This window comes from Salvia splendens, chromosome 13, assembly GCF_004379255.2.
Source record: "Salvia splendens isolate huo1 chromosome 13, SspV2, whole genome shotgun sequence".
NCBI classification, from domain to species: Eukaryota; Viridiplantae; Streptophyta; class Magnoliopsida; order Lamiales; family Lamiaceae; genus Salvia; species Salvia splendens.
Genome location: NC_056044.1, coordinates 27,746,153 through 27,761,801, shown reverse-complemented (window position 1 = coordinate 27,761,801; position 15,649 = coordinate 27,746,153). Strand labels below are relative to the sequence as shown.

General features: G+C 40.1%; 1 protein-coding gene and 1 pseudogene across 1 annotated transcript; one reads left to right on the top strand and one right to left on the bottom strand.

The window, feature by feature from the left end:
* Window positions 1-807: 807 nt before the first annotated feature.
* Window positions 808-2,387, top strand: LOC121760114 (LOB domain-containing protein 27-like). The gene is made up of 2 exons (XM_042155726.1): window positions 808-1,957; window positions 2,094-2,387. Exons 1-2 carry the CDS (start codon window positions 1,212-1,214, stop codon window positions 2,194-2,196), a joined length of 849 nt encoding a protein of 282 aa, XP_042011660.1. The 5' UTR covers window positions 808-1,211; the 3' UTR covers window positions 2,197-2,387.
* On the bottom strand, window positions 1,508-14,554 carry LOC121760113 (annotated as a pseudogene).
* Between the last annotated feature and the right edge of the window lie 1,095 nt (window positions 14,555-15,649).

The following is a 15,649-nucleotide window of genomic DNA, read 5'->3' as shown; positions in this document are numbered from 1 at the left end:
CTGAAGTAAAAATGTCATGCTTAATTATATTTTTTTATTTTTAATGAAAACTGTTACTGTACTATTTAATTCTACTACTCCATATATTTTTTCTCAACTTAAATTATATTTTACGTATCATATAATCAAATTAAAAATATTTTTTTTAGAATTTTAACAAAATCCTATCTTGCATATGTTCATATGGAGAAAGTTGCATGAAAAAAATTTATGCGTAAATATCTCTGCTAACTGTCATTATAACGAAGTAAATTTAATATTATGATATCGTAAATAGAATATGACTATGTAATACATTTAATATTATGTTAACATTTACAATAATGCAAATGATAACTGAAAATCATCCTTAATTATATTCTTATTTGGAATATACAATTCTTTTTACGAGCAGCACAACACTAAATTCATTTTTCCTCCAATGTTTAGTGACTTGTCTCGAAATTTGAGTTTATACAAGACTTCCCCTACCCTTGTAAAATTTCAGTGGATGTTATTTTACATTAAATCAAAAAATTGCGTCTCCTATTTTATGTTTTATAACATTGATAAGTATTATGGTTTTATTTCTACACATGGATGTGTCTATTATGATAAAATAGATTAAGTTCCGAGTTTTAATGTTCATTTAGATGAATGTGATTTAATTTTCCTATTTGAAAAATGTCACGACATTGTAACCCCAGTTGATGATGCATGAAAACTGAAATTTAATCAAAAATTCAAATTGGTAATTGGTTGAGAGGTTAACAAATGCATTTTATAATGCTATTAAGTTATTAGTACTATCTTAATAAATAGCGGTTATTGAATTTTGAATTTAATAGCCAATAACACGATTTGAAAATGATTATGTACAAAGACTCTATTTTGTAATATCATAAGATCGAAATTAAAAAGATACAAAAACAACACTTGACTTTCACCAAACCAACAAAACCGGGCGTAGCCACTAGAAATAGCATGACCCCTTAATGTTAGGAAATCCATATTCTCCTAATAAACCTCCACTTGTCCCTACATTTCAAACAAACACTTCCTTCATTTTCGCAAAATTTACTCAGTCTTTTACCAAACTCCCAACACACAAAAACACTTGCACATCATCACTCTGCCATTGCTCCTTCTTCTTCTTCTTCTCTCTCTCTCTCTCTCTCTGAGAACAGGACACCATTGCCATTCCTTGAATCATGCTTCGATTCTGAGGATCGATGACCCTGAGAAGTGGCAGCGGGCAGGCTTGCGCAGCGTGCAAGTTCCAGAGGCGGAGGTGCACCCCCCAATGCCTCCTTGCACCCTTCTTCCCGGCCGATCAACCTCAGGTGTTCCAAAGTGTTCACAGGCTGTTCGGCGTCAAACACATACAGAAACTGCTCAAGGAGCTCCACCCTGATCAGAGAGTCATGGCCATCAAGTCCGTCAAATTCCACGCTGCAATGCGTGAGAGGAACCCCGTCTACGGATGCTTGGTCGAAGTTCAGAATCTCGCTTCTCAGGTTCAGATAGCTGAGGAGGAACTCCATGCAGTCCTGCAACAATTATTTTACTATCGCCAGCAGCAACAACAACAACAACAACAACAAGACACGTCGCCCGGAGATGATTACCTCTCACAATTGCAGTTAGGCATGGCGCCTCCCGGGAACACGGCCATGGCCGCGCTTGTCCAGCAAGACGGCCAATCAGAGTATAATAACCTTGTGGCAACACAAGCCTCTTCTGGTTCCAACAATGTCAATGTCAATGTTGATTCGTTGTTGATGCAAAAGACGTGTAGCTATAGCAATAACAACAACGACTACCACAACAATATCGATTCAATTGTGATGCAATCACACCTGACTACTTCACAAACTATGCCTACTGTCCCACAGGACTACAATGAAATGTATTCATTTTTTGATAATATTGATGACAGGCAATCTTACGTTGGCCCCAAGGAAGTATACGAATCCAGGTACCTTATTCCCTAGACAAACACGCATTGTTATTCAGATATCTCATTACCTTCAACAATAAATTCTCCTAAGCTTGATACTAGTTTTTTTGGTCATATTCTATCACTAATACTGAAGCTTCAACCTAACATGCAGTTTGGACTCATCGGTTAGAGATTGCACACAGTCTGACGAGCACATGGCAGAGAATGAACTGAAGAACGCTGCAGCATGCTTTAGCCTTACAAGCTTCAACTAATAACATCAAAATGGTGGATATTCAAGGAAAGAGGCTTGGCCGATTGGAAGCCATATTTATTTTCTCAATCACACACAACTTTCATAAAGTAAGCATCAATAGTACATTTTACAGTTTTCTCTATTCTCTTAAGTGTACATTTTCATATGCAATGAAGAAGTAGTAGCAGTTATTCCTCAAGAAAACTAAATTCTCACCTCAATTTGATTTGAGTCGTAACCTCATAAGTCCTCATCAGCCTGCCTCATGAATTACCCTTTTCAGTCTGATTACAAGATGAAAAACTATAATACAGTAAAAGACAGTATAAAATCCCAGTAATTTGTGTTTCAACTGAATACATAAGAAATCATGTCAACCCGTTATAATTGGTGCAATGGGCGACCTTAATGAAAGAGAGGAAAAAAGTGCAAGGTAAGTTCAATACTTCATCTGTCTTGGATAATTTTGACAGACCGGTTGGAAGGTATTGATGACCAAATCGGTCAAAGTGCACTATGATATGAAATTTGAAAAAAAATTCATCATACAAATATAAGATCTTATAGCTAAGAGAAATTAGATAACTTGTGTACAATTTAGAAACTAGCCTCATCAGAGTCATTACACTACAACCTCGAATTCTGGAATACATTAATGTGTTTTCATGTGATTATATCATTAAATATACACATCCAACTATTTGACATGGCCACGAGTGTCACAGTATCCATCAACGCTTCAGAGAAATATTTGCCAGAAAAGTAAAATTACCAACAGATAATGTCCTTTGACTCATGATATTTTACTTTCTGAAAAAGAACAGAATAATGCATCTGGAAATCGTCATTTATTCATTGATTGAGCTTAAGTACAGAATCCTACAATTGGTTGTTTTACCAAAACCTCTCTACTAGAGGGAACATGGTGATGGAGTAGCTTAAAATAACTTCACCTTCTGAAAATTGCAATTGTTTATTACCAGTTGCATAAATCGTAAAGGAAATATATCTACATCTAGTAAGGTGTACATACAAACTTTCCAGGTTTCAAGTCAGATAATCCTCGTGTTGTACGAACCACAATATGAGCACTTGTGGTGAAGCCAATGAAATGAGGTTGTTCCTCTTTGTTCACAGTCATTGCATAATATAAGCTGCATATTCGTTGCTCAGACATGTTTTAATCATTTTTACTTGCAAATCATTATTTCAGATTTAAGAATCATAAATTAGCACACCTGAGTCTGACCAGATTTCTCTTCTGGGATTTTGTGTTCTGATAACAGAGCGTCTAACATCTGGAAGTACACCTGTACAGGAGATTAATAATGATTCTTTGAACACCAGTAAATTTTTGCATAGATTCAAACAAGAAGAACAGTGAAACAAGGCACTCGTCTTAATTTAATTTTGCTGAAGAACCGTAGTCTGCAGGTGCCTTTCTGATTAGTTTGGAAAAAGGTTTTTGTATCCGGGTCAAGGGAGTAAAGTCAGTGTTTATATAGTGAAGATGCCCTTTGTAGAAAAAACTGGAAGCCTTTTTGAACTCAAAACACATAACGGATCATAAACTCTGCATATTGTTACTTATAATTAGGGGAGTGAAATAGCTAGAGCAGAAAATTTATTAACTGTGCATTTGCAACTACAAATATATACTCCACATTAATATGTACTTTCACAGAATCACGGGAACGATTGGAACAATAAAAAGAAAGAAATATAAAGTACTCCATAAACTAACCTGCATGTCACCAAGTGACTTGCTACAAATCGGGCAAGTATAGTGAGAGCAAGTGTAAACCTAATAGCACGGGATAAAAAGGAATAAGATGTCAATTTTGCGAGAAAAAAAAATCATGACCTCATAATACAAGATAAATTCTAGAGTATGAGGATACCTTAAAACAAGATGAATGCATCAAATGACCACATTGAAGTGCCTTGACCGGAGAGTTTGACGTAAAAATATATTCATGGCATATCGGGCAGTTATCCTCCAGGCACTTCTCTCTACATATATGTACAATGAGACCCTTCCCCATACAAGCATTGCATTTCATACAGTGGAAATAATCAACACCCAGTCCCCTCCCAACCCGGCACAAGTTGCAGTAAGGGCAATGGTATATTTGCCTGTCCAAAATATCTGTTAGGATTGCTCAGTAAGATATACCTAGAAATTGCATTTCATTCTGAAATCAGAGCATCTTTGTTAACTATGTAACTTAAAGCCAATGATCTTTAATGAGAACAACGATCATGTGCCTTAGAACTTTATTAAGACAAGGGAGAGGACTATGAAGCTCAGAAGCTCAATATTGGATACACATAATCTACTAACCGTCCATCATCAAACAATTTGCAAATCCTGCAATAGTATTTTCCCATGGAGAAGCCATTGCAAGATTGACTCATACATTTCTGCCCAATTGGCTGAATTACCATACATTTCGTGCACATCATTTTCGTTATAGCTTTTCTGCAGCAAGAAATAGTAAAATGAGTTTGCACGTCAGAGAAAGAAATAATTCGAGCAGCAACTTGGTTTATGCTAGTCTAACCTGTCCACTGAATGGTTTGTTTGGTCATCATGGCAACGTATGCACGTGCAGAGCTTATCGCAACATGGAGCGAGAAGCTTACAGTTTCTCTTATAGTGCTTGCAACCAAAAATTGCCCCAAGAGGATCACGGTAAGAAGGACTTTGACCTGGGATATCTCCCTCGTGATTCCCCACAGAAGCCTGGCTGTGCATCTTTTGCATTATAGTCCACTGGCTGTAATTAGAAATACAAGAGATCCCAGTACATAACAGCAAAGTTAATCATCTGTGAGACTAAAAGTCTAAAACTATAGTGGTTTGTTTTTTCATCATTTCCTCACTTGCAAATTCTGCATTAAATATGTTTTCTCTCGAGAATCCAGATTAGGGTCCTGAGATACCCTTCTTAGTGCTGCATCCAGCTCCTCCTGATTCATGCTTAGAGGGTGCTCCTTGTGGCTCAATTTGTTACATTCTGTACTAGTTACCTCTGCTACATCATGGCATATCGTGTCCGCTTCATTGAGTTTCTTTTTGTCAGTCTCCTCTTGATATAGGCTTATATCTTGAGACTGGAATTCATCCTTCCCTCCGCTGGTCTCTCTGTTATGACCTATTTTCATTTGAGCACCATCTTTCAGCAGATACATCGACACAACTTCCAGGGGGTCATCGGGAGGTCCGGATCCCTCTTCCAGTGTGGATACGGTATGTTCAGCCATACCCTCCCACCATTCTCGTAGCCATTCATCGAATTTCGTGTTTCTAGCAACCTTGAGTCATATAGACATCATGGCATGCTGTTCAACAGAAGGGAAACTTTCGTCCTCCCTAGCATATGGCCTATGATATTTTCTTCTTCATCAATGGAGAAACTTTCACTAAACAAAGGGAAAATCTCAACTTCTTCACGATACATGTGATCACATAGTACCTTACACATAGACAGACAAGTATGATGGATTTCCAGAAACAACTTATCCAGCCGCGCTCTAGTCTCGTTGCTCCCAAGCTGATCATGCAATTCGGATATCTCCTCCAGGATTATGGAAGATTTTTGTGAAATATTTGAATTCCAACTTATGGTCGATGCTGTAGGAGTGGCTTATATTTCGAAGTGCTCCCTTTGATTCCAGAGCTGGAAAAGCAATGTCATCTTCCGAGTCACTATGAATTTGATAGATGGTACGCAAAAGCTTAAAGCGCTTCTTAAACTCAGTGAGAGATCCGGCATCTGCGGCCAGCTTAGCTGATAAGCTGACAAGGTACTCCAGATCTTTTATTAGACCTCTATGGAAATAAAAAACAGCATCCATGGGCCTAGATTTGAGACTCGAGGAAGTAGCATGGTCAGCTTCCACAAGATTTCTGTGAAGTGATGGCATTCTTTTGAACTTATGAGAAAAGAATATGCGGATGTTCATCTCACTTGGATTAAATGTATCATGCTCTCCTGTTTCCTCAGAGGCAGGAGAAGACGGGAAGTCAGCACACATGTTTATCGTTGTTGTTGAATTTGGGTTGAACATCCAATCAGAGAAAATAGTTTTCTGTCTATTTTGCTCATCCAAGTAGAAGCTTCTGCCATTGAACATTTCTTCCAGATTTTCCCTAAATTTTTCAGCTGAGAATTTACCCGAATAACCAATGCGGACCCATTCACATAGTAGAGAAGTAAAGGGTTTACTTATTGCTGGACATCCAATCTCTACTTTCTTTATAATAGATTTTGACTGGTTCTCAGTTAAATGAGACGAGAACCAAGTAAGAGTGCACCTTAGCAGCCCAAGTGGCATCATATAAAGGCATGCCTGGACCAACCACATTTGCATTTCAATGGTGCAACTTGTGGTAATGGATGGGAAAACCTGGAAAAAACTGAAGAATAAAGTTACTGAAGCAACATAACTTACTTCCAAACAGGAAGAAACTTAAAAGAAAACCACAGAAAGAAGCCACTAAAAGAGTTGATTGTGTGTGCTTAAATACATGAAAGATATACTCAAATTTGTATTCTATCAATGGATTAAATCTGTAGCTGTCTGGTTGCTGTCACACTTTTTGTCTGTTTAAATAGACTTATCATGTTTATGAATATCTGTGCTTCTCGCTTTTACATTCACACAATTCCCTACAAAACTTTCAAGGTGCTTCACAAAAATATAATCTTACCAGCATTTCCTAGAATGTTATTCATTATGTATTGACTACATTTATTGAAAACTCTTCAAATAATGAACTGAGAATTAACATACTGTAAATTGTACCTCAGTTTCAAGAAGCAACAAGTTTTTTCCCAGCCCTCTTACAAGGGATTTCAGTTCCTGATAAAGCATCTCCACAGAGTTTTCTAGTTGTGTTTAACCTTGAGATTCATAGAGCAGCAACCTCCGGAGAACTTTAATCTGGCATTCATCTATAAGTGGATTGCACGAAGATTTGCTATTCTCAGCTTCAAGATTTGACAAATTACAGAGTATTTAGTCCAAAGAATTGCTGCATCAAATAATTTAAAATTAAGTTGGAGGCTAGCGAAAATTTTAAAGTTACCAATCTCGGTTACCTATAGAAGATCAAGACATCTGCATTGAATTTGAGCTGGACAAAAACTGAAGACACACTTGAGGAACAGTTTGAGCTTATTATATGGAACAATTCCTCAAGAATTTGATTGAGATCTCTTCGCAGCGCAGCATGCCAAAAATGAATACCTTTGACGGGTTCCTCCACATAACTCTTATGGATCAAACATGCTCTCTTGAATTGCTGTTCTTGGTCAGAGGAAATCTGAAGTGGATACAGCTTTTGTATGTCCCTATTGGATAGTCTAGTTAGAAGTTGATGCCTCTTTCCATATATGCTGTTGGCACCTGACGAAGAACTCTCAGGCTGAATCCAGGAAATGATTACCTGTGGAGTTCATTATCAATTTCAGATACTTAACAACATTGCTTGATAATTTTAGATTGGGATATACCTCTTGAAGTAGTCTTTCATTAGGCACAATCAGCTTTAAGCAATGTTGGACATCTAGTTTTTCATCTGAACTAAGATAAAGAGTAGTCCATGGTAAAAATTCCTCCAGTAGTATAGTGGGAACACTGCACATATACTGCCAGACGAGGTGAGACTGCTCTTTGACCGAGCATTTCTCAATCAGCAAAGGGAAAACCTGCATCAACATGAATTATACGCAAATAAACAATGAATACTCAGATCTACCAACCCATTCAATTTTGTAAATTCAACTCTTTGTTTTAGGCCTTCAGAAGTGAGCAGTTCTCCAACGCTCAAGACTTTATCACTTTCGTTCCATGATTAAGTCATTAAAGAAAATTAACGTAAAGTCATTTGAATAACAAATAAGCTACTAGAAGACCACTAGAATAAATATATTTTTAAAAATTGAACAGGTACCTGCTCCTCTTCTTTATGCATGTGATGACAAATCATGGTCTGCACAGTACCAATCGAAGAAATAAGATCTTGAAACATCTGAGATGCATCGTCTTCTTTGCTCATCAAGAGATCCAAGTAGTTGAAGATGCAACTGAAGCCATCATCAATAGAGCTATGTTCAAGGGAATATGTCCGTACTACATTCTTTACTTGAGAATCTAACGCCAGAAATATAACCTGTTATGTAAGAGTTAGATTTGCAATTTTGAGTCATTGACACACGGTGAATCTGCAAAAATCAGCAGAAATAATATCAAAGCTGAAGTTTCTCAAGGTATATAACCAAAAAAGGAAATAACAAGAAAATGTACTAATGAGAATATGAATTTGGGACTATCTTGATCAACATAAATACGGCATAGATTTTTTGGACAGTTTACACAACGTAAAACAGAGGATCGTTTAGCCCAAGTTAGGCGATGCTGCTGTCACAATCCGTGACTAAGTTGTCCTAATAGTTCTTTCTTTTGTGTCAATGTGTCATACAAGTTATATGCAGCCAAGTTTCCACAACAAAATCGTCTCAGTTTGATTCATCACAAGCAAATCTTCAAGTTTTATACGCATAAAATTTCTCGCTCTTCTTCTTCACAATTTAGTCAACATACTAAATATTGCTAACCTTAGAAATCGAGAATGTCCAACAACTGAAAATTTCCTAACTCGATTCAAAAGCATTAATGTTACTAATATTTGACAAACGGCAAAGGAAGAAAGGAATTTGGGGTAAAAGCTTGATTCATTCTCATTACCACCGTATAGGTTAAATAGGAGTTTACAAGGTCTTGTATATGGTAACTAAATCATTCTATTCTATACATGATATGTAATTGATTCTTAATTTATTCTTTCCTTGCTTAATCAAATCTTCTCCTTTATTCTAACACTCCCCCTCAAATTGAGTAGTGGGATCCCCGATACTCAATTTGTCAAGAACATCTTCAAGACTCCTCGAGCTAACCGCCTTGGTTAGTATATCTGCCAGCTGATCTTCCGAACGCACAAATGGGAACTCGACCACTCCATCTTCAATCTTCTCCTTGATGAAGTGTCTATCCACCTCAACGTGCTTTGTTCGGTCATGTTGTACGGGATTTTCTGAAGTGCTTATCGCGGCTTTATTATCGCAGTACAATTGACTCTTACTTGGAATAGAATCAATCTCTGTCATCAATTTCCTTAGCCACATGATCTCAGTCAGACCACTTTTAATTCCTCTAAATTCTGCCTCTGCACTAGACAAGGCTACCACTTTCTGCTTCTTGCTTTTCCACGATACCAAGTTACCTCCAACGAATGTGAAGTAGCCTGAGGTCGATCTTCTATCCACTGGGTTACCTGCCCAATCTGCATCAGTATACCCATGGATTTCTAAGCTTCCATTTTTCTTGAACACTATTCCATGTCCAATGGTTCCCTTCAAATATCGAACTATCCTCAGTGCAGCCTCTAAATGTTCAGCCTGGGGTTGGTGCATAAATTGACTTACCACTCCTACCGCATAAGCAATATCAGGTCTAGTGTGAGATAAATAGATGAGTCTCCCAACTAACTGCTGATAACGCCCTCGATCTGCTGCCTCAGCTCCATCTTGTATCTTCAAGCCATGATTTTGCACAATCGGGGTCTCGGCTGGTTTACACTCTAGTAGGCCTGTCTCTGCTAGGATGTCCAAGATATATTTCTTCTGCCTCAAAAATATCCCTCGCGGTGATCGAAGGACTTCAATCCCCAAAAAATACTTAAGGTCACCTAGATCCTTCATCTCGAATTCCTTGAAAAGCTTCTCCCTCAAACTCTTAATTTCCTCTACATCATCGCCTGTAATAATCATGTCATCAACATACACAATTAAACATGTAGTCTTTCCTTCGTGCCGTTTCAGGAACAATGTATGATCTGAATTGCTCTGTCTATATCCATAGCTCTTCATTGCGTCAGCGAATCTACCAAACCAGACTCTCGGTGACTGCTTCAGTCCATATAGAGTTTTCCTCAACCTGCATCCTTCACCTACCTTGAACTCGTCAGAGAAGCCCGGTGGTGCCTCCATGCAAATTTCTTTCTTTAACTCGCCATGAAGGAAGGCGTTTGTGACGTCGAACTGGTATAGTGACCAATCTCGATTGGCGGCAATGGAAAGTAGTACCCGGACCGTATCCATCTTGGCTACTGGAGAAAAGGTTTCTGAGTAGTCTATTCCATAAGTCTGAGTGTACCCTTTAGCCACCAGTCGAGCTTTATACCGCTCGATGCTTCCATCCGGTCTCCGCTTAATGGTGAACACCCACCTACACCCAACTGGTTTTTTTCCTTCGGGTAGTATACACTTGTCCCAAGTGTGGTTGCGCATTAAAGCATCTATCTCCTTCTTCATGGCCTCTCTCCAATGTTGGTTCCTCATTGCCTCGTCCGTCGACTGTGGGATCTCTTCTTCATCGTAGAGTGCTTCCTCAAACGCCTGAGTCATCTCGGTAAGGTGACCTTTGGCGAGATTAGCCATAGAGTATCTTGCCTTTCTGTTGATTCTCTCCGGACTGTAACTCTTCGGTGGTACTCCCCTGTTTGTCCTTGGAGGTAGGATATATCTCCCAGTGTCGGGATCAATTCCCCCAATGTCATCTATCTCACCTTCTTCAGGGTTAACATTTCCCCCTGAGTCTCATCAACAACATTAGATTCAATAATCTCATTGACAGAAGCAAGAGTACTTACATCCGATATCAGGAGCGGAGAGTCGTTACTAGGACTTGTGTCACCTGCTGCTTCAGTCTGTACAACGTCAGAGACTTGCCCAGCGGAGTTGCGTACTGCTTCCTCTGGTAGGTCCGCCTCTGGTACACTTGGCATTGACACCCAGCTTAGTGGGTCACTAACGTCTTTCCTAGTGTCACTCTCCCCCTGACCGCTAAGATGAGTATAGAAGTACTCAGTTTCAAGAAAATCACAATTCATGGTCGTGTACATACGATTAGACTTAGGATCAAAGCATCTGTAGCCCTTTTGGTTTACCCCGTAGCCCACAAATACACATTTAATGGCGCAAGGGGATAACTTTGTTCGTTCATGTTTTGGTATATGGGCAAAGACTGAGCATCCAAAGACATGGGGTTCTAGTGAAAGATGTTGGGGAATAGTTGTTTGTAGGGCTAGGGTATCGATTGGTGTTTGGAATTTTAGTATATGGGTGAGTAGCCGATTTAGAAGGTAAGCGGAAGTGGCAAGGGCTTCAGGCCAGAAGGTTTTTGGAACTTGTGATTCTATGAGCATGGCTCGGGTCATTTCTAGTAGGATTCTGTTTTTTCTCTCGGCTACCCCATTCTGTTCTGGAGTGTGGGCACAGGTGGTTTGGTGTATCATTCCTTTTTCTAGGGTGAATTGTTTCATTTTGGTATTGACAAACTCTCCCCCATTATCGGATCGAAGGGTTTTTATGAGTTTTTGGTATTGTGTTTGAACAAGGTTATAAAAGTGGACAAAGTGTTCAAAAACTTCAGACTTATGCTTCATAAAATATACCCACGTCATACGGGTGCAATCATCAACAAAGATAAGAAAATATCTAAAGCCTTGTCCCCAACTACTGGTGCGGGTCCCCAAACATCAGAATGTATTAAATAAAAAATGGTTTCAGTACGAGAATTGCTCAAAGGATAAGAGTTTCTATGGCTTTTAGCCAAAACACAAGTCTCACAGTACATGCTCGACTTTGGAATAATATTAGGAAATAACTTTTTTAAATAACCCGGAGAAGGATCTAAGCGTCGGTGCCAAAGCCAAGCTTCCCTATCAGCAGTCCCGTGAGTTAGCATGGCAGCTCCTTTTTGGGCTATCTCATCCACGTAGTACAGCCCGTTACTTTCAGTGCCACGCCCAATAATCTCTCCGGTCCTGATATCCTGTAATAGACAGAAGTTTGGTTGCATCAGCAATGTACAATTTAATTCTCGTGTCACATGACTGATTGACAATAATTTATGGGAGAGTGAAGGAACATGCAAACAATTAGATAGTTCTAAAGTTGGAGAAATCTTCACAGGTCCTGCCCCCTTTACATCCGTAAACTCTCCACTAGCAGTCTGAATATGAGAAAAATGAGGTTTATGGAGTTTAGTAATATCTGACGCATCATACGTCATCGTATCAGTAGCCCCGCAATAAAAAATCCACCTATTAATTTTTTCCGATCCTGTAGACACGGCACATGCTGTCCCAAAATTTTCTAGGACTTGAAAACGATTTTCACATTTAATTGGGTCTGATTTGTATTTCTCAACACATCTGGGGGTCACTTTAAAATTTCGGGAAACTTTTGGGGCAAAATTAAGAGAAAGATTGGCATGGGGTAATTTTTCAGAATATAAGAAATATGGAGGGTTAGGTTGCAAACCTATCCCTAATACACGGTTACCTCCCACCGCCTCCATCATTTCTCCTTCCTCTGATCGGATCGGTCCAGCGGCGAATTGTGCGATCTCGGCCATCTTCGGTGGTGCTCCGATCAGCTGCTCGTTGCCCCGAGCGTGCGCGGCCACATCACGGTTGCCCTCGGCGGTGGCGAGATTAGCTCATCCTCCATCCGCTCCAACAGCCGCGGCGGCGTGGCCCTTGCTCCATGGTGGCCGAGCGGCCGCCGGTTTGTGCTTCGACTCCCACCATTCTTGGTATCCCACCAATTCGAAGCATTGTTCTCTTGTGTGCTTCCGTTTTCCACAGTTTGTGCATACCAATTTGGACCGATCTTCATCTGTTCTTCGTTCATCGGAAGGTCGCTGGTTCCACCCTCCGTTCCTGCTATCGCCGCCGCGGCGTGGGGCATTGGAGTGATTTGGCCTTCGCGCCGTGAACAGCCCTGCTCCGATCCCATCTCCTGGGGCTTTTCTGTCTGCAGGGCGGAGAATCTCCGATCGGATGTCCTCCCGCTTCACTACGTTGTATGCTTGTTCGGCCGAGGGGAGTGGTTCCATCTTTAACACTTCTCTCTTTACTAACTCATACTTCTCATCCAATGCCGTAAGGAATTGATATAGCCGATTTTGTTCCGTCTCTTCATTGTAGATTTGGATATCCTCTGAACATTTCATCCGGTTAGGCCGCTTCTGGTCAATTGCGGTCCAGATCTCGTTGAGGTCGTTCCATACTTCCTCCAACGTTGTGTTCCCCTGTTTTAACGTGCTCGCCCTCCGGTGGAGATCGTATGTTTGCAACGAATCTCTCCCTCTCTTGTATGTTACAGCCAGGCTGTCCCATATGTGTTTTGCCGTCGGTTGTTGAGCAACTCGGCTGACCAACTTTGTTTCGATGTTTTGAACAAGCCACGTAAATACACAATGGTCGGCTTCTTGCCACTGTGTAAACGTCGGGTCTGTTCTCGGCGGGGGGGATGGGACTCCAGTGATGTGAGATACCATCCCCCTTCCGCTTATTGCGTTATGCATCAAGATGGACCATACCGGATAATTGTCGCCGTTGAGTTTAAATCCTACCGTCAGTGGCTGAGAGTCGGTTTTGTATATGGTTTTCTCTGGTTTGGTTTCATTGATTTCTGGTGGTTGGTTATGCATAAGGCTTTTACGCATAAAATTTGAAAAGAGGCATGCAAACTCATCCGCTTCGGATGTGTTCGGGCCGCCGGTTGTTCCTTTTTCGATTTCTGACATCTCTCTGTCACAGGTTCACAGTCAAGGGTTGGGAAAGGGTTATGAGCGATGATGATATTGATTCTGAGCTCCCAGAATCGTCGCCCGCTCTGATGCCATGACAAACGGCAAAGGAAGAAAGGAATTTGGGGTAAAAGCTTGATTCATTCTCATTACCACCGTATAAGTTAAATAGGAGTTTACAAGGTCTTGTATATGTAACTAAATCATTCTATTCTATACATGATATGTAATTGATTCTTAATTTATTCTTTCCTTGCTTAATCAAATCTTCTCCTTTATTCTAACAATATTTAGTAAAAGCAAAATCAGTTAGAAAATGAGTCAAACCTCGTCTTCGGCAACACTGTGGTAATCATACACAAGCTTCAAAAACTCGAGCTTCCGACTAAGCTCAACGACGACATCGCCGCTGACAGCGCCGCCCTCGGCGGCCTCCGTCGCCACACGGCGGACGGCATTGAGCTCCGCGCGGAAAGCCTTGTGAGTGACGACAAAGAAAAGAATTGGCGCGTCAACCAATCTAACTCCGGCAACAGGAGGCTCCGGCCATTCCTCCTCGCCGCCCATTTAACGACAATACGCCGCCGCCGCCGCCGAGACCACCTTTCATCAATTGACCAAAAGGGGGAGTTGTGCCCGGCGGATTCAGCTGCAATTTAATGGCTTTCATCGCCAAGATTCAACCTTGATGACACATTGTAAGAGTATTATTTAAATCGCTTAGTTTATAATTGAGGTTCTAAAAAATTCGATTGACCACGACGTTTTAACTAACACCTTTTGGTGAGGCCAATCAATCTGCCCCTGCCACGTGTATATCGGAAATGGTGCAGGCGAGTAGCCTCCATTCCACACTCTCGCAGCGGATTAAATAACAAATCAGGAGGTGTAGTTCACGCCGCCGCCGGGCTAGATCACGCAATTTCTAGTGACACGTGTGTGTGATTGGCGCGCGATTGGCACGTGCCGTATTCACGCTTACACGCTTCGCTTTCGTATTTGACCTTTTGTCCCTTTGGGCTGTACGCTATTTTAAATATGCCATCTAAAATTAAATCTACTAATTTGAATGCTAAATTTGCGTTATTAACTTAATTGCAATTAAAATGAGATGATGTGTGCATGTGCTAATACTTTGTTAAGACATTAGTTAAGTCGTATGATTTTGACGTCTTCACCCAAGTGTCGTGTTTTGTAGAGACAAAAAGTTGATTTTCGTAGTTGACAAAATTTAATGTAATGCTCTTTGGGGCATTTCACATTGGGCGTCCTCGTGTTATGTCACACCTCGTTATAATTTCCTTCTTTTTCTGCATCAAATCATATCTTCCACAAAAAAAGTCCTCTCTCCATACCTTCCACATTAATTTTCATTAGTCATTATTTTACTTTAAAATTATGATAATGCGATGAAACAAATTTATTATTTCACAAAAAATATATTTATACAATATTCATTAATTAAAGAATTTCACCAAATTTTTTCAATTAAAGAATTCATTTAAGGAAACACTAATTAAGAATTCATTAATTAGAGAAATCAAAGAAATTAAAGAACTAATTAAGGAAACCATAATTAGGGATTAAAATAATTACAGAAACACAACAACTCACTTTCTTCTTCCTTCTTCTAAAAAAAAAAACATGTTGCACGAGTCGTGCCCCTCTCCAGGCTTGTCACCTCACCCTGCCACTGTCACCGTCCTCCCAAGTAGAGATGCCCATCGGTTCCGGTTCCGAACCGGAACCGTGTTAATTTTTTCGAACCGGAACCGTTGCATTTGGAACCGCGGTCCGGTTCCGGT

What these genes read in the sequence shown, in the direction of transcription:
- LOC121760114 (XM_042155726.1), top strand. Translation starts at nt 1,212, where the DNA reads ATGACCCTGAGAAGTGGCAGCGGGCAGGCTTGCGCAGCGTGCAAGTTC. An exon ending in AAGGAAGTATACGAATCCAG is followed by an intron (nt 1,958 to 2,093) that starts GTACCTTATTCC and finishes CCTAACATGCAG; the next exon opens with TTTGGACTCATCGGTTAGAG.